Source organism: Etheostoma spectabile, chromosome 22 (genome assembly GCF_008692095.1).
Source record: "Etheostoma spectabile isolate EspeVRDwgs_2016 chromosome 22, UIUC_Espe_1.0, whole genome shotgun sequence".
Taxonomy (NCBI): domain Eukaryota; kingdom Metazoa; phylum Chordata; class Actinopteri; order Perciformes; family Percidae; genus Etheostoma; species Etheostoma spectabile.
The window spans coordinates 2,250,528-2,273,510 of record NC_045754.1 but is presented as its reverse complement, the minus strand read 5'-3'; the positions used below and the strand labels follow the sequence as shown (position 1 = coordinate 2,273,510).

The following is a 22,983-nucleotide window of genomic DNA, read 5'->3' as shown; positions in this document are numbered from 1 at the left end:
CTTGTTACCCAATTCACATTGGGTTTTTTTTGTCTTCTCCACTAGCGCTGTCCATTCACTCATGCGTGCATTGCTCTCATACTACCACTCTTTTACCATACACGCTGTAAAACATCGGCACACACTTATTAAAAGGGTTTTAGATTGGGACAACAGTTGTTGGCTGGATTCCTTTTCCCTAGTCCAAAAAACACTCGTTTACCCTTCAAACAACCTTCTTTTTTGGCCGTTATATTTATTTTGCTGGCTAACGTAAACATGTCTATTAAACATTGTTTAATACAGAAATGTAATAAATCAAAAACATGCACCATGATCAGGACATTTGGATTTTTTTGGCCCTTTATTAAATCTTTTGGTTCAGAACCGTTAGGTGACATTGCTATGTTAGGAATGCGCACATAAAGGAACAGTAACATGAGCTGTTGTTGATTTTCTGTACGTTGTGTAACGTTGTCCGTAAAGTCAGGTTTCCAGGGGCGATGGGGCAGCCAGGTGGTATCCTGGACTGTTTGCGGGGAAGGATCCGGAATCAGGCTGTTTGCTCTGTAAGGCCTGTTGTCTTTCCAGGAGGAAAAAAAAAGGTCCCACCATGGGGACAAGACGAGCATAGCGAGGGAAGCAGTTTACAACAAGCAGGGCGGATCCAGAGCATCCTGCATCCTGGATGCTTGCTGCTGCTAAACCTCAGCCATGGAGACCCAACATGGGATTAGAGGAGCTCTCAAGGCCCCCATGCTCCCCTTTCCCCCGCCAGGTTACATGTGTAGTTTGATTTTGGTATGGTGGTACAGTAACTTTAACTTTATATATAAATGATTTGGGTGAGAAATCAATGTTTTTTCTTTATTCGACACAGCAGGAAAGATTGGAGAGATACAAGGAGAAATGCATAACCAAAGCATTTGATTTATGCAATGTGTGGAGTCTGCAGCTAAATAAAAAAAAAAAGATATAAAACCAGCCGCAACAGCCTCAAAAAGACAAAACACAAAATCTACTTCTTTTTTTTTAATGATCCAATTCTTTATTCTTTTCTGAATACATGGATTTAGTTTCTTTCACAACGTTGCACAAAATCGCATAAGGCTGTCAAATTGTAAGACATTCTTAAGAGTAAATCTGACCTTATATATTATAAATTGATTGTTATATAATCTGAGATCCTCGCAAAAATTGTATTAGAGCCAAAATGTTTTTTGGGAAACACAAGAAAACAGCTTTAGACACCTGTAAGAGTGCCATTGTAAAAGAATGGCTTATCTGTGACACAGTGACCTACGACCTCGGGGGTCCATCTCTGGACCTTGGGCTTGCCGTCCGGTCCCGGCCGGACAATGATGGTGCTTCTGGAAGACAACGAAGGGTCTTCATTGAAGAAGTTGAAGGGCCGGAGGAAGAAGCCCACTGCGTTGCCGGGTGTTGCCGTGTTGGGGATGTCTTCTGAGTGAGGCACATGCAGGAAGCCCACTGTCACCCAGGCTACCAGGTCCTGCACAAAGGAGAGCAAATAAAAAAGCAAAGTCGTAGAACACGACACATTACAGGTGGGCTTTATCTACTTAAGAGTGCAAACAGAAGAAAATGTCAGCGTTCGTGAGTTACCATCATGGTGAGGGACCAACACTGATGAACAGATTCTTTTAGGAAGAGCAAACATAAACCAATGACGTAACCTCTGCAATATCCCCCAACCCCCGCAATGTAAACCACGGTTTTAGGAATCCATTTGAAACATCACAAAGGATGCTGTCCATTAGTGGATTGTGACTCATGCACCAGTACAAAAGGGGGCATTTAGCTTGACTCATCACTAACCCCCCACAACTGAAAACCAATGTAACAATTTGGTGAACTGTTACCGGGGTCGGTGATCATAAGCTGCCATTGTATCATCTAATAACATTTATGGCGATGAGTTATGCTCACATATTTTGAAGTAATTTAGTGTTAGATGGCATTAGTGTTTGAAAAAAACCAACCATGGCTTTAAATGCACTGCATGTCATTTCTGCCACTAAGGGGTCTCTCAATAAAAAACCCTAATAAAAGACACCAGACTTTGATGAATCATGTGAAAAGTAGAAAATAGCATAGGATTATGGGAGTTGTTGTCTTCGTTAACAACCGCCATTGAGATGAGAATCTATCTGACATGACTCAAGCAAAAAATTAGACTTGCTCCCTCGAAGGACAGAGTTGTAAAACTTCCACTGGCTCTGTGCGCACCGCTGCTGCAGAATTATGAGCGTGATTCACACGCTCATTAATATTCTCTGCTCTCGTGTTTGAACGTAAAAAATTAAATAAACAGAAGACTGTATAGCGGGTCCCCACGGAGCACAAGAGGGCACGGTACATATTCTAACGGACTGTGTTAATTCTCCAGGTTCATGTCTAACTGTTTATATGCAGTAGTTTGGGCTAGATTAGAGATGTTGAGTCAAACACTGAGATTTCCGCCTGTCCGTGAAGTAAACACGTGAGTTTAGATGCTGCGGACCCTGTTAATAAGATAACGTTAGTTCACTTAATTGTTTTAGTTCTGGCGTTGGTTCCGGCCCACGGTAGCCTGTATTCAGGTCAGTGATGAACACTACAGTAAACTGGCTGTCACGTCTCCCCCGGCTGCTTACTGAGGGACGTTACAATAATATGAAAACCAAAAGACTAATGTTAACTGACTTTTCTTAACATTGTGGGTTGTATTTAATAATAAAACACTCACTTTATGATGCATGGAATTGTTCTGATTAAGTGACATAGACGCTCCGGCTCGAATCCTGCAATTCACCGAATCCGTACGGTATGTACTGAGCACTGTTGTCCAGTCCACTTGTTAGGGGCTGAATTTTATTTTTATTTTGTTTTCTATCTACATAAAACAATTTGTTTTAGTTTACCAAAACAAGCACCAGATTGGAAAGGGGTATTTTACAATAACTTAACCCTTGTGTTGTCTTCCCGTCAAAATAAAAAATAAAAAAAATAAAAATCAATGTTTTTTAATCAATGTTTTGAACGTTTTCTTACGTTGTTGTCCCTTTTTCAACACTTTTTTCAATGTTTGTCTTCTTTTTTTTACGTTTAACACTACGTATTACTAACTTAATAACTTTAGTTTTACAGTTATTTTTGGAATTCATGGTCAATAAACCTCATTTATGGGATATTATACGTAATGTTTGAGTTATAAAAGCAGAAATTAGGAATAATTTAGACTAAAATTAAAGGAATGGATGTTGATGGATAGTCACAGACTGGAATATGTCAACTTTTACTCAATACTATTTCAAAATCAATTCAATTTTTTTTTTTCAAATGCTACAAGATTAAATAAGACACCCAAAAATTCATGAAAGTAGAGATGTGTACTTGCCAAAGAGTGTTGTGTGGAATCAATCATGCTATTTTGGGTAATTAAAAAGAATATTGATAAAGGAAAATGGGTCAATTTGACCTGAGGACAACGTGAGGGTTAAAAAAACACGTGCCCTATTGGCACCGCGGTTCGGTACCCGACTCTAGTTATGAGTTCTATTGCTAGTCAGTTAGGGATTATATTAAAACTGAACACTTGAGATAGTTAGATGTTGGAAGTAGGGGTGCAGGGGATGCTAATAAATAAAGTCTAATGATTTATACTACAAAGGTTCAGTCAGGAATAGGCATGGTTTGAAATATAAATAGCTATATACAAACTGTGTGGGCTAAAACACACCAGATCCCTAATTTCCCTTTACAACAATTCACCACATTTACAATCAGGGAGGCAAACTCATAACATTATGTAATAATTAAGATCTGTAAATATGATGGAATAGTGGCATTAAAATGTGCCAGATACCACCAAATGTGGGCTTTTAGAAACTATTTACATAATATGGGCCTAATTTAGACATTGTAATGCAGAAATGTCAGATATTATATTGTTATTATGCCAATTGAAATGGGTTAAAGGACATTTTGGAAAATAGGTTTGCTTTCATTTCAAGAACATTGAAATCAATCGTCATGATTGGACAGAAACTACTGTCCCTATTGACTTGTCTTCTTTTTTGTGGAGATGTGTGACATAGACATTAACAGGGGATGTAGATGTGTCTAATATTAATGTACTTCTGTACCTGGTTGACTATGTCTTCATTGTTGCGGATGTAGTCCTCAAAGGACACAACAGGTTCCCATGGGTCACACTGGGTGTATATGCTGCTGCTGGTGGCTTCACTGTCTTTATGGCGAGTCACAGCCAGAGGATACCTGCGGAGAGACAGTTCAGTTTGTCAGCTTGTTCTACCATTTAGCATAGTAATCTCCCACTTGGTGGGCACTAAGGCAATTTAAAACGACCCCATAACTTTTGCTGAGAAGTGGCCACTGCTGCCACAATACTGGGGCATTTAAATCTGTTGATATCTGAGCGGTGAGGGGTACCACATTATTCTAACAAGAAGCAGGAAACAATCAGAGAGATGGAACAGAGGAAAGGATCTGACATCCCTTACCATGCATGTGGCTGATCTGATTACACGGCCAAAATCATCTGAACCCACAGCAGCAGTATGCTAAACTGTAGCTACTAACAGATAGCATTCATCTCCAAAGCCCACTGACTGAGTGTCTAGCAACAGGTAATGGTCTTACCTCAACAGGGGTGACGACTCAAGCCATGGCAACAGGCAGTGAGTTAATCATTATGTCCCATTCACATTACAATCGTCATCCTCTTCAAACAGTAGAGAAACTACAGTCTGATGGTTGTTAGTATCGTAATTACCGTATTACCGTAATTCACTGAAGAGCTGATCAATAAAGTGTTTGGTTTGTAGCCGTAACCCTCATAATGTTGCTGTATTTCAAACAATTTACTTTGATAGCCCAGCAGTGATACTCTACTATTAGGTAACAAATGACAACATTCAATTAAATGTTGCCGCACCTCTGTTGACTCTCTCTAACTCTACTTGGACCTGATTTCTAACTCCCTCCAAATCCAGAAATGCTCAAATACACGGAACCTGAAACTTACCGGACATCCCAAGTGTCTAAGCATACCGAGTATGACTGAATTTGGGGGAAATATGTACGCATAAGATGTTGGACAAGCCATCTGGAATGGTGGCACCAATAAAAACATGGCACATTGGGTTTAAATGTTTTACCCCTCATGTTTTCTACCTACATAGGGATAACCCTTTTTATTACCTTGCCCAACTAATGCCATTTTCCTCTCTCCAGCCTCTTGGAAGGACACTGTTGCCATGTGAGTTCAACTGAATCCGATATCCCTTCTGGTGTCCCCATTTATTTTTCTCGTTGGGATTGTAAAAGTGCACATAACGGGGGAACTTTTTGCCAAAGCGGAAAGCAGCCGATCGCTCGGTCTTGTACTCTGTTCTGTGGAGTTTGGACTGGACGATGAAGTGCTCTGGACTCCAGGGATTGGTGAAGTTGACATATTTCAGATCCATCGTCTCAAAGCTGTTCTCTCGCCCTGTGTCGTGAAAGCAAAGAGTTGTCAAGTGAGTTTAGATGTCAGGGTTTAATTTGAGACAATGTAAAGTACATTTACATTTGCATCAGAAGTCTCCATTCCTAGGATTAAGTAACTGAATTATGTATGGCAGACAGCCTTTATCTCAGCCTCGATCACTCATTTCAACAAAGCAGTCCCACAGGCTTGATTGGCTAAGCCACGTCTTTGTTTGTTTATGACTGGGTAAAGTCCGCAAAAACCTTTTTATCAGGCCTGGCAGCAATAAAAGTCTTAAAGCCAACTTTGTATCTGCACTTTTTTGACCTCATTTCATAGCCCTCATCTTAAAAAAACTCACTCAACACCATCATAAACGGAATAATGAGTGACTCTGAAGACCACACTGGGGATATACTTGTAGCCCATTGTACTCTTCACAGAAATATTGTGTGATGGTTTCCAAACCCTATTATCAGTGTTTTTTCCCCTAGTTTTTTATGACTAGCTGCAACATACTCACTTTCAACATTTGTGCATAGCAACTAGGGCATGGGAGATAATTGTGGTTATGGAAAATAAATAATGGTTAAAAGTATGGTTAGAGTCTGGCTACTAAAACACTTGGTTCAGGATGCGTAAAGATTGTGGTTGTTACAAGAAATAAAAAGCAAATGTTAATTGTAGGGCATGACAGGTCCAGTCTGGGACATAAATCGTGAGGTGCATTATCATTCCATATTTCTGTAATTCATAGGCTACCGGGTTTTCCACTGATCTTGAATTTAGCTTTTTTTTTAAGTCATAGGTCAATAAAGAGATAATGCTTCACAATTGTAAGATAATACTCACCAGCAAGATCCAGGTCCACTTTATAATGGATGAGGTGTGTGTGCAGGTTACCCAGCACATAGTTGTACACCTTGGTACCATAATGAAGTCCGTTAGGTGTAAAGAAAGTGGCATGGATGTATCCTGTGGCGCTGACCTTTACCTCCATCACCCCATTCTGGTAGAAGAGGAAGTCCCAGATGTAATCATAGTTGTAAACCGTTGAGGTGGTCCGCAACACCAGCACCGTGTTATCCAGCCCTCCGTAGAAGTTGTATCCGCCCTTGAAGTCAGAGTTAAAATGCCTTCTCAAAGGCATCGCAGTGGTCATCTCAAAAATACAGAGTGCATTTCTGTGGCGCACAGGTTTGTCGGTGTCATAGTAGTGGTAAAGGTCCACAAAGGTGGCAATTTCTGGACAGTCGATTCCGGGCGCCAGCTCGTAGGTTAAGGTGCCCATTGCCCAACCAGCATCGATGTACTTTGTTTGCATTGCAGCGGGCGTATCACCAGAATAAAAGGCAATTGCTTCTTGGAGGCTGACCTCGTAGGCAATCCTTTCTCCATTAAAACGAACATCAAAGACTTGAAGCCCAGCGGAAGAGCGGACTCGGTAGGCGAAAGACCATCCGGCGTATTCAACAAAGTTCCGGTCAATTTCATAGCGAGGTCCCTGAGGCTCCACGAGCTTCGGACCATGGATGTTAGTGCGAGTGTTGCTGTGGCCCCGGGGGATGTAGGTGGAGTAGAGGTCCTTGTCGTCATGAATGGGAAGTCTGAGTTTCTCCGCATCTCCTGATTCATATTTTTCTATCAGTTCCTCGATACTGTCAAAGTACATGCTGTTGTACCAGACCTTCTCGACAGTCCACTTTTCTGGATCCAGATCCTGGTGGTTGATCAGAACTTCAAACCCAATTGGGTGGATGAAATACCCCTCCACAAACTTCTGCAACATGATCCAGCTTCTCCTCTCACCTGACTCCAGCCCACGGGGAGCTATGTCTGAGAACGTCAGGCAGCGGTCAGTACAGTTAGTGTAGGAAAACCCCCCCGTGGTCTCAAACAGGAGCTTGTGAGCTTTAGTCGCCATCTTCTCGAGTAAGACCTCGATGTACCCATACTCTACTGCAGAAATAGGCCTTGACTCAAAGCGGACAGGCCTATCCAACTTGAAAGTCTTGACTTCGTGGGTCTTTGGGGTCGGCAGAGGACTGACAATGTACTCAGTGATGTTGGGGTTGGTTTGGTTCCCGAACTGGACGATCACACGCGCTTGACGAGGGGGTTTGGCCTGTCCACGGTCCAGGGCTCTCAGGGCTTCATGCTTTCTTGGCAGATGGAGTTCTATCAGGAGGATGCTGTTTTTCATCAGAGTCTTGCTACGAGCATCAGTAAGCTCCAGCTCTTGAATACCATGCAGGTAGGCCCGAACAGCTTTCATCTCACGTACTGTGAGGTCGGCAAACATGGGAGCGCCATGATGAGCCCAATCTCTTGATGTAGATGCACTACAAGCAGCCAAGCAGATCAGCTGCAGCAGACAGGAAAGCCTCATGGCTGCAATATAATGACAAAACATTATCAAGCCTGAATATAGTGGATGAAAAATAAGAATTAGATATATGTTGGGAGAATTCATATTTTTAACAGTTTGATTCAGGGAGTTTCGGAAAGAAGAAATTTCATTTACACTCTTTTTATTCAAACTATTTTCTATCCTAAAGCAGGGGTCTACTATGCTTTTCTACTATGCATGGCCCCCTTAGCTGAAAGAGAGATGGAGCAGGGACTTCCTCCTACATATTGTATCAAATTTAGTTGTTTGTTAAACTGGGCCAGATGGATGAAAATTCATTTCATGTATTATTTATACGCAGCGAAGGGAATAACGGCGTTATAAAATATAACAGCGTTACTTTTTTCAGTAATGAGTATTACTCTTCCCATCTTAATAATCCTGAAAAATATGGCATGTTACTATAATTGAAGCTGCTTTTTTTTTTTTTCATCAGACCAACTAGATCTTTGAGCCGAGAGGCAAAGACTTTTTTACTTCGTTGGTTAGTGGGCCGTGCACGAGACAAGCGCGTAAATTCTGCCAATTGGCTGAGATTAAGTAAAATTTCATGGAAAGCCAATCAGAGGTAGAGTTGGGCGGGTGTTCATAAGCACAGACACATCCTGAACAACACAAGCGAGTCAGTCACCGAGAGACAGGTGTGGCATTATGAAATCAACGGGGGTGGGGGAGTACTTTTCCTGCTTAAGATTTTCCACCGTGGTCAGAAAACAGGCACTATAACTCTAGAGTGGTTACTCGATCTGAAGCTAATCGCTGTCACTCTCTCATTTCTCCTCGCTCTACAACCCCCCCCCCCCCCCCCCCACCACACACACACACACACAACACAACACACAAACACCAGCACATAAGAATAAACATCAGGCCACTTACGTTGTTTGCACTACAAAGAGTGTATATATTTGTAATTTATTTTTGCTATAGGGCTTGACAAGCATTATATAATTATGACCAGTTGTGGCCTGTTAAGGGGCAAGAAATATCAAAAGCTCCAAAACATCTATGTTATTTGTATGGATCCACTATATGAACATAATATCTACATACATGGCATCTGATTGGAGGCTAGTCTCACTTTGTCCCACAGCAACATTAAAAGAGTTTAGATATGTGTACAGTTTCTGTTAATAATGTATTTTTTTATTAAGTGTCCATTTTCATTATAACATTCATTTTATCATAAATAATTGAACATGCACATGTATTTTAAGTTCCATTAAAGAGGGGTGGAGGTGGGGTCACATTTGAGCATTTAAAAATGTACTTATAAGTAACGTACTAATTACTTTTATGATTTGTAACTGAGTATCTAATTTAGTTACTTTTTGGAAGAAGTAACGAGTAACTGTAACTAATTTTTAAAAGTAACTGGCCCAACACTGTTTATACGTCATGTAGTGATGGTAAACATATGGAAGTCACAGTGAATCCCTAAGCTGGGTCTGTGGATGGCTACCATTACTTTTAGTAAGCCTATAAACCTGTATTTTTGTGTTTTGTTTTCATGAATAGGTTGATTCATCATCATAATAATATGCTGCATTTATGTTATTGTATATTTTCAGACAAACTTTCCAAAAATGATGAAACAATAATTTGGACACGTGCTGTAACTCTGAGGACCGCTTAGGGGCCGCAGACCCCTTTTTGAAGATCTCTCTAAAGAATCACAAGCTGGATTAATCTATGTCCTGCAGAATTCCAAGAACATGAGTTCATTTTTTCTTTCTCCCACTTTCTTCCTTTTACAGCTGGAGAAGCGCTTCTTGTTCGGGCACTCATTCAATTTGCTTTTGAGGAGTGGAGAAGTAGCCTAAAGGAGAGACTAATATGACCAGTTTCTCCTTCAGGCTGTGTGCCACAGAAACACAAACAACATGTTAACATGGTCTATCTATTTTCCTTGTCTTCCTGCACTGTTTCAACAAGATAGTATTCATCTAATTACAATATTCCATAAAGTTCCAAAAGCAATTTGTCCCATTCTGCAGAAATAATTAAGAGTTTACAACATTTTTACACAATAGCATTTATGTAGTAATGTTAATAACTATGGAGTGGTTTCATGCTTCCTTAACCCATATGTGGTTTTCATATTTTTGTTACAAAGCCACTGTTCCCAGATCTGGCTTTTAAATCAATACAGCCATTACAGTGTATGTAAAAATACTTAATACATGTTTACTTTAGCTCAATTACCACATCATTTGTGGTTCATATTTGCCACTTACCCCTGTGAGATCTCATTTATGATCAGATGATCATTTTCGTTTTTTGTGAGAAAACAAGGAAATTCAATTATAAAAAAGGTAAAATAAAAGATTTTTGATCATTGGTGCTTATTTTTTTAGAACTTAGAAAGTGCAACAAGAACAAGTGAAAGTGCTTGAAATGTAACAATTGTTTAACTTTTTGTGAGAATAGCATGTGTACAAATACAACATAGTTTCATAGAACCTACAGTTGCATACACTCGGGTCCAATAGACCCGAACACCTCATATGTAATAGTTATGTGTAAGGGGGGGGGTGTACTGTGTGCAGTCATTGAAAACAAGTTATTTTTTATGTTCTTCACAGAAAATGAGTTTGAGTTAGAAGAAATAATAAATAGCATGATCTTTCTTTCAGCAAACATTGAAAACGGGTCCCACAGACCCAAAAACCATACAAGGGTTAAAAAAAAACTTGCATTTTTGATTCAGGAACAAAGAAATTGACCCAACAGTACCTGTAGTTGTCCTCCTGCTTGAAGAGTTTTGTACAACGAGGGTGATCAGTCAGGTTCCTTCTGCTGCAGCAGTTGAACAAGCCTTTCTCATGGAAACAGGATCAGTGAACTGCTGCTAATATTTAACCACCCACTTTGCATAGACGGAGGCTGATGATTGGTGAACAGCAGGTTGTAAATATGATGAAATAACTGATGCAGACGGTACGTTTATTTGTATAGCACCTTTTAACTACAATTCAAAGTGCTTTGCATGACGCATAAAAGTCATTAAAGGTCCCATGACATGGTGCTCTTTGGATGCTTTTACATAGACCTTAGTGGTCCCCTAATACTGTATCTGAAGTCTCTTTTATATAGACCTTAGTGGTCCCCTAATACTGTATCTGAAGTCTCTTTTATATAGACCTTAGTGGTCCCCTAATACTGTATCTGAAGTCTCTTTTATATAGACCTTAGTGGTCCCCTAATACTGTATCTGAAGTCTCTTTTATATAGACCTTAGTGGTCCTCTAATACTGTATCTGAAGTCTCTTTTATATAGGCCTTAGTGGTCTTCTAATACTGTATCTGAAGTCTCTTTCATATAGACCTTAGTGGTCCCCTTATACTGTATCTGAAGTCTCTTTTATATAGGCCTTAGTGGTCCCCTAATACTGTATCTGAAGTCTCTTTTATATAGACCTTAGTGGTCCCCTAATACTGTATCTGAAGTCTCTTTTAAATAGACCTTAGTGGTCCCTAATACTGTATCTGAAGTCTCTTTTATATAGACCTTAGTGGTCCCCTAATACTGTATCTGAAGTCTCTTTTATATAGACCTTAAAATAAATACATTAAAAAAGATATAAAAAGACATTTACAATTTAAAGAGTCAAATAAAACAGAAGATGAAATACAATGATAGAACAGAAACAAAAGAATAGAAATGGCAGTTCAAATGTGGGTAAATCAAATACATTTTTGAATAAAAGGAAGTGTCAAACCAAAGTTTACATACCTGATATAAAGTGAGTGAGATTTGTAGCAGCCAGGTTTGTTTCATACTGACATGTTTAGTTTTTAGGGAGGTGATCAGTGTTTCTGCCAAACTACACTCATGCCAAGGCCAATGAGGTGGTGGGGCGTTTTGAAGAAGCTGGGAAAGAGTCTATAAAAACAAGTTTCTGGCACTCAAACTTGATCACCAGCTTTAATATCTGTGCAAGAAGGCCAGGGGCATTGGCATATAAAATACTCTGTCTGCACACGAATTTCACCCTATCTGTTCTATTGTGTGGAAGTTTGGGGAAATACCTACAAGAGCTCCTTATGAAAGATTTAAGAGCAAGAGCAGGGACCTCACACCGACACACACAGATGAAAAGTGAAGGAAGATTGACAGAACACTATAAAACAAAATGTATTTAAATCTAATTATTTTCCTTATTTATTTTTTGGTCCAATATATATGACATATTGGACCTTTAAGGTATCAAAAGTAAAAGTACATGATAGACAGCAGAATAGTTTAATATTATCAATATTATTGATGCATTCATGTGACAGAGTCATTTCAATGTTGTAGTTATTTGAGATGGAGCTGATTTTAACTGCTTTAAATATTGCTTAGTGATTTAATCTGTGAAAATGCATCATATGTTTATTAGTGCTGTCAAACGATTCAAATATTTAATCGCAATTAATCGCACAATTTCATCTATTCTAAATGTCCCTTGATTTCTTTTTGTCCCATTATTTTTTCTCATTTTAATCTTCTTAACATTGAAAAGTGGATCCGCTTGCTTTGTGCAAATGTATTTTATTGAAAACAACAAAACAACATTGGCATATAGCCTACTGTAGTGTTCAACTTCACACTAACATTCTCACTTGGAGCAAATAATCTCTCACACAGTGTAACACTGTCCATTAATAAAAGTGTGAAAACATACTTTGACGAGGGGTGGGGTGGGGTGGGGGGAGAACTGGCTTCAGCTGTGTGCTTGGCCACCAGGTGGTATTTCAGACTGGCCCTGCTGCGATGATAGCTCAGTTCACAACGACAAACACACAGATCACTTTGTTCTGGTCAATGGAACATTTGGTAACTTTTAAAAAGTCAACTTTCCATCCAGAATCTTATTTGCATCCATTTCTTTTCGCGCTTGCCATCCACTCAAAACGCAACGTTACAACTCTTTGGCCGGTTCACAAGCCCAAACGGCGTGTGTGCGGCGTGCCTGTTTAGTTTACAGTCTAACTAGATCCGGTGTGGTGGTGTAGTTTTTCTAACGTCACTAGTTGTTGCAACAGCATGTAAACAAACTACAAAGTTTGCTAGGCCAAAAAGAACGTTAATCTCGTGATAAAAAAACTGATGCCGTTTATAACGCGTTTAACTGACAGCACTAATGTTTATGCAAATTTAGCAATAAGATAATTAGCACAGCAGAGTATGTTTTAATTTTAAAACACAACTGTTATTTCTTTTTGTTTTTTTAATTAGTAGTCCATGACCAAAATAGTCATGCATTTTGTCACTGTGTTACTAATGGATGAAATTATAGAGAAAATAGGCACCTTTTGCTGGGGGCCCCCTGTAACTCCCTCAAGAACCCCCGGGGGTCCACTAATCCTGTGAAAACCAGTATGGTAAATTGTTCAATGATGCAGGTGACAGTTACTGGTGGGGATGTAGCTAATGTTAGCTTGACTGGGATGCTGCTAAAAGTATCCGCATCAGGCTGTCATCTCCAACTAATTCACAGACTAGGCAAGGCAAGGCCAGGCCAGGCCAGGCCAGGCCAGGCAAGGCCAGGCAAGGCCAGGCCAGGCCAGGCCAGGCAAGGCCAGGCCAGGCAAGGCAAGGCCAGGCAAGGCCAGGCAAGGCCAGGCCAGGCCAGGCAAGGCATAGTGTAGTAGCAGTTCAGAAATGTATTTTTGCCCTAAACCGTTTAGTGATTTTTTAAACTAGCAAAAGTACTTTGAAATCAATTCTTTGAGGCACAGGAAGCCAGTGTAAAGACATCAGAACTGGAGTGATGTGATCCAGTCTCTTGGTCTTAGTGAGGACTCGAGCAGCAGCGTTCTGAATCAGCTGCAGCTGTCTGATTGATTTTTTTAGGGAGACCTGTAAAGACCCCGTTACAGTAGTCAAGTCTACTGAAGATTAGTTTAGTTTAGTTTAATAGTTTATTTGAACATAAAAAAAACAAAAAAACATTAAAATATAAGATTTATATACATGCATTCCTGCATACATATATAATTAAAATGACAGATAAATAAGGTCATGTACTTTTTAGCACAGTCTTCCAAAATTGAAAGTCATTCAAACGGAACAAAAATTTTCCATGTTCAGAAGGAGTAGGAAGAAGTTGATAAACAACTTATCAAGTCCGACCCCCTTTCTCTACTTTTATCCTTTAGTAAATATTATTCTTCAGTTATTTACACATTATTATTTACACATCATAGACACAGATGCATACATACACAAGCACGTTTAACCCCTTTTTTTTCCTTTTCTTCTCTTTCTTGTACTTTCTATACCATCTATCTATAGCAGATTACATAACACAGCCATACTAGACTTAGTATATAGACATGTTAGTATGTAGATATATTAGCATAGGGACATACCAGTATATAGACATACCAGTATATAGACATATTGGTATATAAATATATTAGTATATAGACATACCAGCATATAAATGCCAAGAAACCATAGTCTTTCTACAATACCATCACTTTAAGTCCTTTTCGTATCCCTTTAATATATTAATTTTAAATAATCTCTTGAAATTGCTCATTGTTATAGAATGACTCTTCACTGCAGCTGTTCCATAAAGTAACTCCTTTAGTTGTGATGCAGTGATATTTAGCATTTGTTCTTATAGGTTTTTTTTTATATACAAATATTCCTCTTAAATGATGTTTGCTCTCTTTTATTTGGAATATCCCTTGGACACTGTTCGACAGCTGATGATTATTTATTTTGTCCATAATTTGTGCAGTTTTAAAGTCAACAATATATCTGAATATTAGTGCTTTTACTTTATTAAACAGTGGATTAGTTGGTGCTCTATAAGTGGTTTTAAGATGAAACCATGAACACGTTTTTCCAAATCCTGTTGACACATAAGTCCTTTAACCCTTGATATATTCTTAAGGTGATAATAGGCTGACTTTGTAATTGTCTTAATGTGGCTGTTGAAATTCAGGTCTGAGTACATGACTACACCAAGATTTCTGGCTTTGTCTATTGTTTTTAACATTGATGTTTGAAGCTGAGTGCAGACTTTCAATCATTCCTCTTTTGCTCCAAAAACAACCACCTCAGTTTTTCCTTCATTTAATTTTAGAAAGTTCTGGCACATCCAGCCGTTAATTTGTTTGATGCACTTAGTCAGTTTTTGTATTGGACCATAGTCCCTCTGGCTATAAGGTTATGTGCCAGAGGAAGCATGTAGATGTTAAACAGAAGAGGCCCCAGAATAGAGCCTTGGGGAACTTTACATGTCATATTTGTATGCTCAGATGCATAATAACATATTGACACAAAGAAGACCCTATTCTTTAAGTAGGATTCAAACCAGTTTAGTGCTGAGCCAGAAAGGCCAACACAGGTTTCCAATTGGTCTAGTAATATGTTGTGTTCGACCGTGTCAAATGCAGCATCGAGATCAAGTAATACTAAGACTGTAATTTTGCCACTATCTGTGTTAAGGTGGATGTCATAAAAAGACTCTGACGAGAGTTGTCTCAGTGCTGTGGTGTGGTCGGAAATCCGACTGAAAGGTATCAAAACTGTTGTTTAGTGACAAGAAATGGTTAAGTTGTTGAAAAAACGCTTTTTCAATGATTTTACTTAATAACGGAAGGTTTGATTTTGGCCCATAGTTGCTCAAACATCTTTAAAAACACCCGTTGGTAGAATATCAAGGCAACAGGAGGAAGTTTTCACATGTTGTATAATGTCCTCCAGGTTTTTATGGTTGATCGTCTGAAATTCTGTCATATTGGAACTAGTTTTGCTTGAACACTGTGACAACACATATCCTGTACTTGATATGGAGGCACTGACTGTTTGTCTAATCTTCTAGATTTTGTCTTTGAAGAAGGATGCAAAGTCATTGCAGGCCTTGGTAGATAAAAGTTCAGATGCTACTGATACTGGAGGGTTTGTTAACCTATCGACAGTAGCAAACAAAGCAAGTGAATTATTATTGTTTTAGTGATAATATAAGAGAAGAAGTACCGACTTTCATTCCTCAGTTCCAAATTATAAATGCAAAGTCTCTCTTTATAGGTGTTATAATGGACCAGGAGATTAGTTTTTCTACACTCTCTTTTTTCTGTTCTCACCTGTAGGACATTTCTCCATGGGGATCTTTTCTTACCAGAGACAACTTTGACCTTAGTGGGAGCAACGGCATCAATAACATTTGTAATTTTACAGTTGAAATTATCTACAACCTCAGTGACTGAGAGCCCAGAGAGGGTCGGAGTGGAGGAGAAAAGCTGAATAGATGTTTCACTGGTGTTTTCAGTGATATACCGTCTTCTGATTAACTTTGTTTGGACAATTTTGGGCACAGAGATAGTGCCGTTAAAGAAAACACAGGAATGATCAGAGAGAGCAACGTCAGTCACCACAACCTTGGAAATATTCAGACCCTCGGAGACAATCAAGTCCAGAGTGTGCACCTTATTGTGCGTGGGCTCTGTCACATGCTGAGTCAGTCCATAGTTCTCAAAAACACAACACAGTTCTTTTGTCCCTCTGTCCTGGGGATTGTCAACATGAATGTTAAAATCACCCACAACGATTACACAACCAAAGTTAAAGATTATAGACAGCAGTTCAGTGAAGTCATCAATGAATGCTGCACAATATTTAGGTGGCCTGTAGATATTTTGAAATATAGCTTGAGGGGAGGACCTTAAGCCACACTTTGTCATGTCTTCCTCTTGTTTAGATTTGTCTTGTCTCGTGTCCTTGGCAGAGGGAGCAGATGTGCAGTGCAGAAGGTAAAGTAGGTTAAAGGTGAACAGCTTTACTCCTGGCTTGTTAAGGAAAAGTCCATCTGCTTTAAAAAGATGTCTGCAGTCCCAGAAAATGTTAAAATTTTCAATGAACTGCAGAGAATACACATTCAGTTGAAAGCCACTTGTTTAGTGCCAACAGTCGGCTGAATCTCTCAGCTCCTCTTCTGACTGGCGGTATAGGCCCAGTCACAAATCTGCGTTTAGGGAGCTGACTGTGTCCAGCAGTTCCATAAAGTCCAGTTTCTGCAATTCAGACTGTTGCTTTACAACATCATGTGACCCTATATGCAGTATAACGTTCTTCACAGTTGGGTGTGCTGCCACGATATCTTTGGGATTCTTTGGGTCAAGTCAGACACAAGGGGCCTGTTGCACGAAAGTAGAATAAAGATATCCAGGATAAGTGAAAAAGCACAGCTTGACTTAGTGTGATCTGCTCATTGCGGCTTAATTGTTCGCACGTTTACCGAGCCAGGATAAACAGGTGGAGCTATGTCAAGCCAGGTGTAGATAGCTGGGATAAGTGCACGTTCACGGCTTTCTTAAACAGACCACGTTATTGATCACAGATTTACCGATGCAGGATTGAGAAGACGCATGCGCCATATGTTTCAATGAGCAGCAGCTTCTAATGGAAAGCAACGAGGAGGGAAGAATATGCAAAAAGGGAAATACGGCTCTTATCAACCAGAGAGAAAAAGCCCAACATAGCGGACCCGACTGAATGTGTGAGGGTGTAAAAATATCTACGTAGCCTATAGTCACTCCACATTTTTACAGAGTTGTAGGCTACACTGTGTTTTAATGGCTTTAAATAGCTCGTTTCATGTTTCTGTTTTTATAAGATAAATGTGCTGGTTTTACTGTTTGACTAGCCTACCATGTAAAGCACTCTATAAATAAAATGTATTATGATCTAACCTTATTCACAATGCGTATTATTCACAACCATATGCACACATCTCTATAAGCTATATCTAATTCTGTGTACAATTAATGTTCATACAGAACAATCAGAAAGGGACAACAACTAGAAAAAGAAGTGACTTCAATACACCCTGTGAGCATATGTAAAACAATATTCATGCTTTTTTTTTTCTTCTGACAAGTGACAGCACCAAAATAAAAAAGATTAAGAAGCATTGTGGTGTTCCCGGTGTGATGAATGTAAACTACACTACATATGTACTGTATATAGGCCACGTTATTAGTCCGGTGATTTAAGACTAATTGAGAAGGTTATGAAACCAATGTAAGCTGTAATAAAAAAACATTAGGCCTAACATATTAAGGAGTAGCACAAACTGTCCTTTATTAGAGAAGGACAAGCAACAAGAAAATGAAATCATGAATGTATTGTTCTCTGACCAGTCTGCCATTGTTATCATCTTGGAATATCGCTGCATTAATATCGTCACACTTAATCTTCGGAGCGCGTCCTGTATAAACCTGAAGCTGAGACCACGGACGCTGCGCTGCTCATCTCTACTTTTACAGAGAGAGTGGACACTGACGGGACTCGCAGGTCTGCCACCGGCCACCGGGCAGCGGCCATGCCAGGCGGCCTCGACACACTACCGTTCCACCGGGAAAAGTCCCACTCCGCATCAGGGTGGCAGTGCAACTATTTCTAACCATCTAAACAGCTGTAGTAGGGTTTAAATCAAACTCGCGACAACAATAGTGACAAGTAGGCTAATGGATGTTGATGGAAGCAGAACACATGCAGAAGACAACGGAATAACTGTTAAACACGTTTATTTCGGATCAGAGCCGCAGCTGATTTGACACATGAGACTCCAGGATTCATTCTAGCCTGGCTGTTAGCCTGCTCTGGACCAGGCTAGCCGCGAAGAATAAATCTCCATGGTTACTTGGCTGGGTTTAATTCAATCTGGTTTCGTGCAACCGAGTCAAAGCTAAATTCATCCAGGATAACTTGAATATCCCGGCTTAATCCCTTATCCTAGTTTCGTGCAACAGGCCCCATGTCTTTGGAAAAACTGAGTATTTTGGTGTTTTACTGCTTTATAAATCATTTACAGCAAAGTCACCCACAATCAGGGTTTGAGGCCCAGTTGTAAGCTTTCCCTGTAGCCTGACGCAACCCAGGTCATCAGATGGATGTCCAGCAGAGGAGCAAATCTGTTATCCAGTTGCACACTCAGTTGTTGGGGATGCATTTTGTTGTTAATTGTCCCTTTTGCAGCTGTCCACTGCTGCGTCCTACTGAGGACAGGGGTTGAAGAGGAGCTCTGCCTGGATGATAATGCAGGCCAGCCGGTCATATCACAAATCTCAGGGCGCTGTGCCCTGCCCGTTAGTCGTCCTCCCATTTCCCAGGAGAATTATCTACTCTTAGGCATCGCACCAGAAGAGTTCCAGGGAGGACTACCACTTGTTGATTTATTACCCGTTCCATAGCCCTCTTGTTTCTTTGTAGTCTTGTGTGTGTTAGCATGCTTTTGTCCATTGTTTTGGGTCCATGGTAAAGTGATGTAATTTCCACATGACCCGTTTACTTCCACGTTCACTTCTAATCGGTGAACCTTGATTTCCAGAAGTGCAATCTTCTGAAGGAGTTTGTAGAGAAAGGAGGCATCTTGCTGCTAATTAGCTTTTGCTAGAGTCACTGTAGAACATGTTTGAGCTACTGGCAGGCCCTCAGAAAAACAGAAAACACAACACACACAAACATGTTAAAATATGGCAATAGCCTACTATGTCTACAAAAAATGTATAGTCCAGTGATTTAGAAGTATCTTCTCAGAGGAAAAGCAAGATTATCAGCAAAAAAGCAGCAAAGCGTCTGCACTGGCGGGGCGCTATTATCAACATTGACCATTTTGGGCCATTTTATCCCTTCTGAGGTTGAGTGCGTCATATATGATGCCTAACCGGACTTCTGATTCATAACTTTGTAACATAATAATATAACTAGTAGAAACATACGGTCTTTTGGAGCTAAAAACTAACAGTCGCCCTGTTCTGCTGATGTCTTTGTTGTCTTCCTATCCCCTACAGAAAGTTTGGTATCCAGCCTTGAAGCCCAGAAAATGTCAGGGTCATTGTGCAATTAATCTATACTGTTACATGCAAGATTGAAACACTGTATGTAAGAAATATAACTAATTTGTTCATTATATGAGTTATAATGTTCAATATGTTATTTTTAAGAGGTTGTTGAAAATCCTTTAGGGCTCTGGGATATTTGCAACTGTACCGCCGACCTTGCGACTCACACCTCTTGATATTTGCTGACGTTTGCCTCCTCGTGTTCCGCTTCGGGTTCCGCTTTCGCAAGCTCCCCGGTTCACTGATGATGTAAGAGTGACATTATTATAGTTTGAGGCTTTTGAAAATTATTTTGGTATGATCTCTTGTAGGGCTGAACGATATTGTGTTTTAGCATAGACATTGCGATGTGCGCATGCGCGATAGTCACATCGCGGGACGTTCCGATGTTGACGCTTATCCTTTTTTGCTGCTTGATAGAAAAGTAAGCTTTAACAAATCTCCTTTTACATAATTATCACCGGCCAGCCCTTCCCCTTTAAGACAGGTAGCCATGTGGGCAGCGCGTCTATGTGACGTTAGTCCGACGGAATGTGTTATGGGAAGTGAGGCTCTGCGTGTGTAGAAAAGTACCAAAGGCAGCAGCTGCCGTTGACAGTGATGCTAAACAGTTTTGATGGGTAGTCAGTGAAGCTACAGCAGTCAGTGTTTTATGTTTGCTGCAAATACAACGTACAACGTCTCCCGGCCATTTCCCCCCCACAGGAAACTTACTACCAGCCAGGCTAAAGCTAACATAGTTAGCCTAAAGAAACAAGCAGAAAGCTGCTACCAGCCAGGTTAAAGCTAACATAGTTAGCCTAAAGAAACAAGCAGAAAGCTGCTATCAGCAGGGCTGCCAACTCTCACGCATTGGCCGTGAGACACACGCATTTGACAGGTTTCACACGCGCACACGCCACACCCCCGATTTCTCACGCTGAAGTGTCAACCCGGTCGGTCAAATTTATGAAAGATGAGTTTATCTATGTTTTTACCTGTTGAGCCACTTGTGATCGACTAGTTGTGCTTTCAGAGACTGTGAGGGGCTTCAAGAGCGCTCCCTGTCTGTGGAATTTTCAAATTGTCGCAAAATGAGAACATTTTTTTCACGAGCCATCCCAGGTGCATTTCCCCGGCTTCAGGTATGAGCTCTGAGTATTACAGACCCGTCCGGCGCTTCAGGTATGAGCTCTGATTATCACAGACCGTTCGTCGCTTCGTGTCCACTCTCTCTGTAAAGATGGAGGTGAGCAGCGCGGCTGGTAGTGTAGCAACTTCAGTTCATTGTAGTGGACCCGCTCTGCTGGGGGCAGTGACGCGTTGCATCCATGCGTAGACCTCCGATAAAGAGCAGCGTACGGACACCTCTAAACTCTGTCAGAGACCAGAGACCCAAATGGGCCTCTGTGTCTGTCAGACGGTCTGAATGAGATCTACCATATCAGCGGAGGAATGACACGCACAGCAGACTATATTACAACTCTCCACATCTCGGACAACAGAGATGGGAGGAGTTATGTGCACAAAGTTGTAAATATGAGCAGAAATCTGGTGAAACACACCTGAGCTATACTAGCCTATATATACTATTATATATATATATATATACACTATTATATATATATATATATATATATATATATATATATATATATATATATATATATACGATACTGCAACGTTGGGCCACTATTGTGCATCTCTAACCTCTGCATCTCTAAATGTAACTGTAAATAATTAATTTGATGTTTTTTAAAATGAACAAATAGTCTTTATTTTCATAAAAAAGTAAAAACAGTAAGTGGGGCACAGAGGATGAGGGCCAAACATTACTGAACATTGGCACAAAGGTTAAAGGATTAGAACTTATGTAACTCAGTGGTTCTCATTCTTTAGAATTTCAGTGGTCTAAGTTGATCCCTCAACATTAATTTAACTTTGGGTCCCTGGTCCCTACACCAGGGACCCCTGGACCTGTTCACCACAGACCCAAATCTTCTCAGCTGTTGCTGACATATGCTACTGTCTCTTCATGTGGTTCATTATGTTTGGCACATTGTGTGGGTCAGTTCTTATATCATAAGAAGTTAATAATGTAAATGCTGAATGCCCTAAAACCTGTTGATACTACAACACAAAGGCTCCTAACCCTACAGTTTTGCACATATCATGTAAGACTTGATTTCTCCATTTTTTTTTTGCAAAAAAACTCTCCAGAAAGTGCCATTTAATGGTTTATTTTTCAAATTTTTTCCCTGGGGGGGCATACCCCCAGACCCCCCTAGGGAGTCCCCCATCCACCCACATATACCAAATCCCAATTTAAACCCTAAAGGATAAAGACCAAAAGAAATTGCTTTGTACGCGGCAAAATATGGGGCGGCCCCCCCCAAATCTCACTCCAAGGTTTTTGGAAAAGTTGGCAGCCCTGTATCAGCCAGGCTAAAGCTAATATAGTTAGCCTAAAGAAAAAAGCAGAAAGCTGCTACCAGCTAGGCTAAAGCTAATATAGGTAGCCAAAAGATCAAAGGGGTCCGTCCGTCCCAACTAATGTTACGGTTCGGAGCCGGACACTGGAAACGTAACACTAATCTACTACAGAAGTCTGTGTCTGATCTAACATCCTTTCCACTGATTTAATTGTTCTTGGATACAGAGTTTTTTGCTAGTGCGCATGACATGCCGGTCTGATCAATTTATCAAACTAACGAGCTGGCCCCGCTAGTCGAGCACAACCTGACATTTAGAGGAAGCAACATGCCGTCACTGTCATCCACGTTAGCCTGGATTGATTATTATATGAATACAATGGTGTCATAGTCAACCAGCGTATTTCTACCTAATATCCCTCTCCAAAACCACTTCAGAAGAGTAACGTTAGTCACAGCGCTTACTTGCTTTGGTGTTTGTAAAGTATTAAAGTTTAACAAAGAATCCTTTTTCATTTTTATTTTCTATGTACCCCCCTACAAAATACAACACTACAGCAGTAGTCGAGAATGATTTATTATTTCCAAATAGAGCTATTTATGTCATCTTTTAAAATTTAATTTTTCTCTTTTCATATAGCAATATATCGTAGGGGGAAAAAATATCGCAATGTCAGATTTTTCAAATTTCATGCAGGCCTAATCTCTAGGTGGAGTTCGTTAAAGTACGACATGTGGAAATGGCCAAAATTGCACTTATTTCGAACTTTCAATTCAAAATGGCGGACTTCCTGTTGGGAAATGTAAGTAATTTGTCCTTTATATGAGTACTAATGTTCAAT

The 22,983-nt window shown here is 40.1% G+C and overlaps 1 protein-coding gene across 1 annotated transcript; it reads right to left on the bottom strand.

Moving 5' to 3' along the window:
* Nucleotides 1–1,013: 1,013 nt before the first annotated feature.
* Nucleotides 1,014–10,808, bottom strand: aoc1 (amine oxidase copper containing 1). The gene is made up of 5 exons (XM_032504122.1): nt 10,620–10,808; nt 6,326–7,864; nt 5,206–5,494; nt 4,128–4,260; nt 1,014–1,492 (listed from the first exon to the last, which is right to left on the bottom strand). Exons 2-5 carry the CDS (start codon nt 7,860–7,862, stop codon nt 1,223–1,225), a joined length of 2,229 nt encoding a protein of 742 aa, XP_032360013.1. The 5' UTR covers nt 7,863–7,864; nt 10,620–10,808; the 3' UTR covers nt 1,014–1,222.
* Between the last annotated feature and the right edge of the window lie 12,175 nt (nt 10,809–22,983).

Coding starts and splice junctions, on each gene's coding strand:
- aoc1 (XM_032504122.1), bottom strand. CDS start 7,862: ATGAGGCTTTCCTGTCTGCTGCAGCTGATCTGCTTGGCTGCTTGTAGT. Junction 5,495..6,325: donor AGTGGACCTGGATCTTGCTG/GTGAGTATTATC, acceptor TTCACGACACAG/GGCGAGAGAACAGCTTTGAG. Junction 4,261..5,205: donor AATGGCATTAGTTGGGCAAG/GTAATAAAAAGG, acceptor GTCTCTCCGCAG/GTATCCTCTGGCTGTGACTC.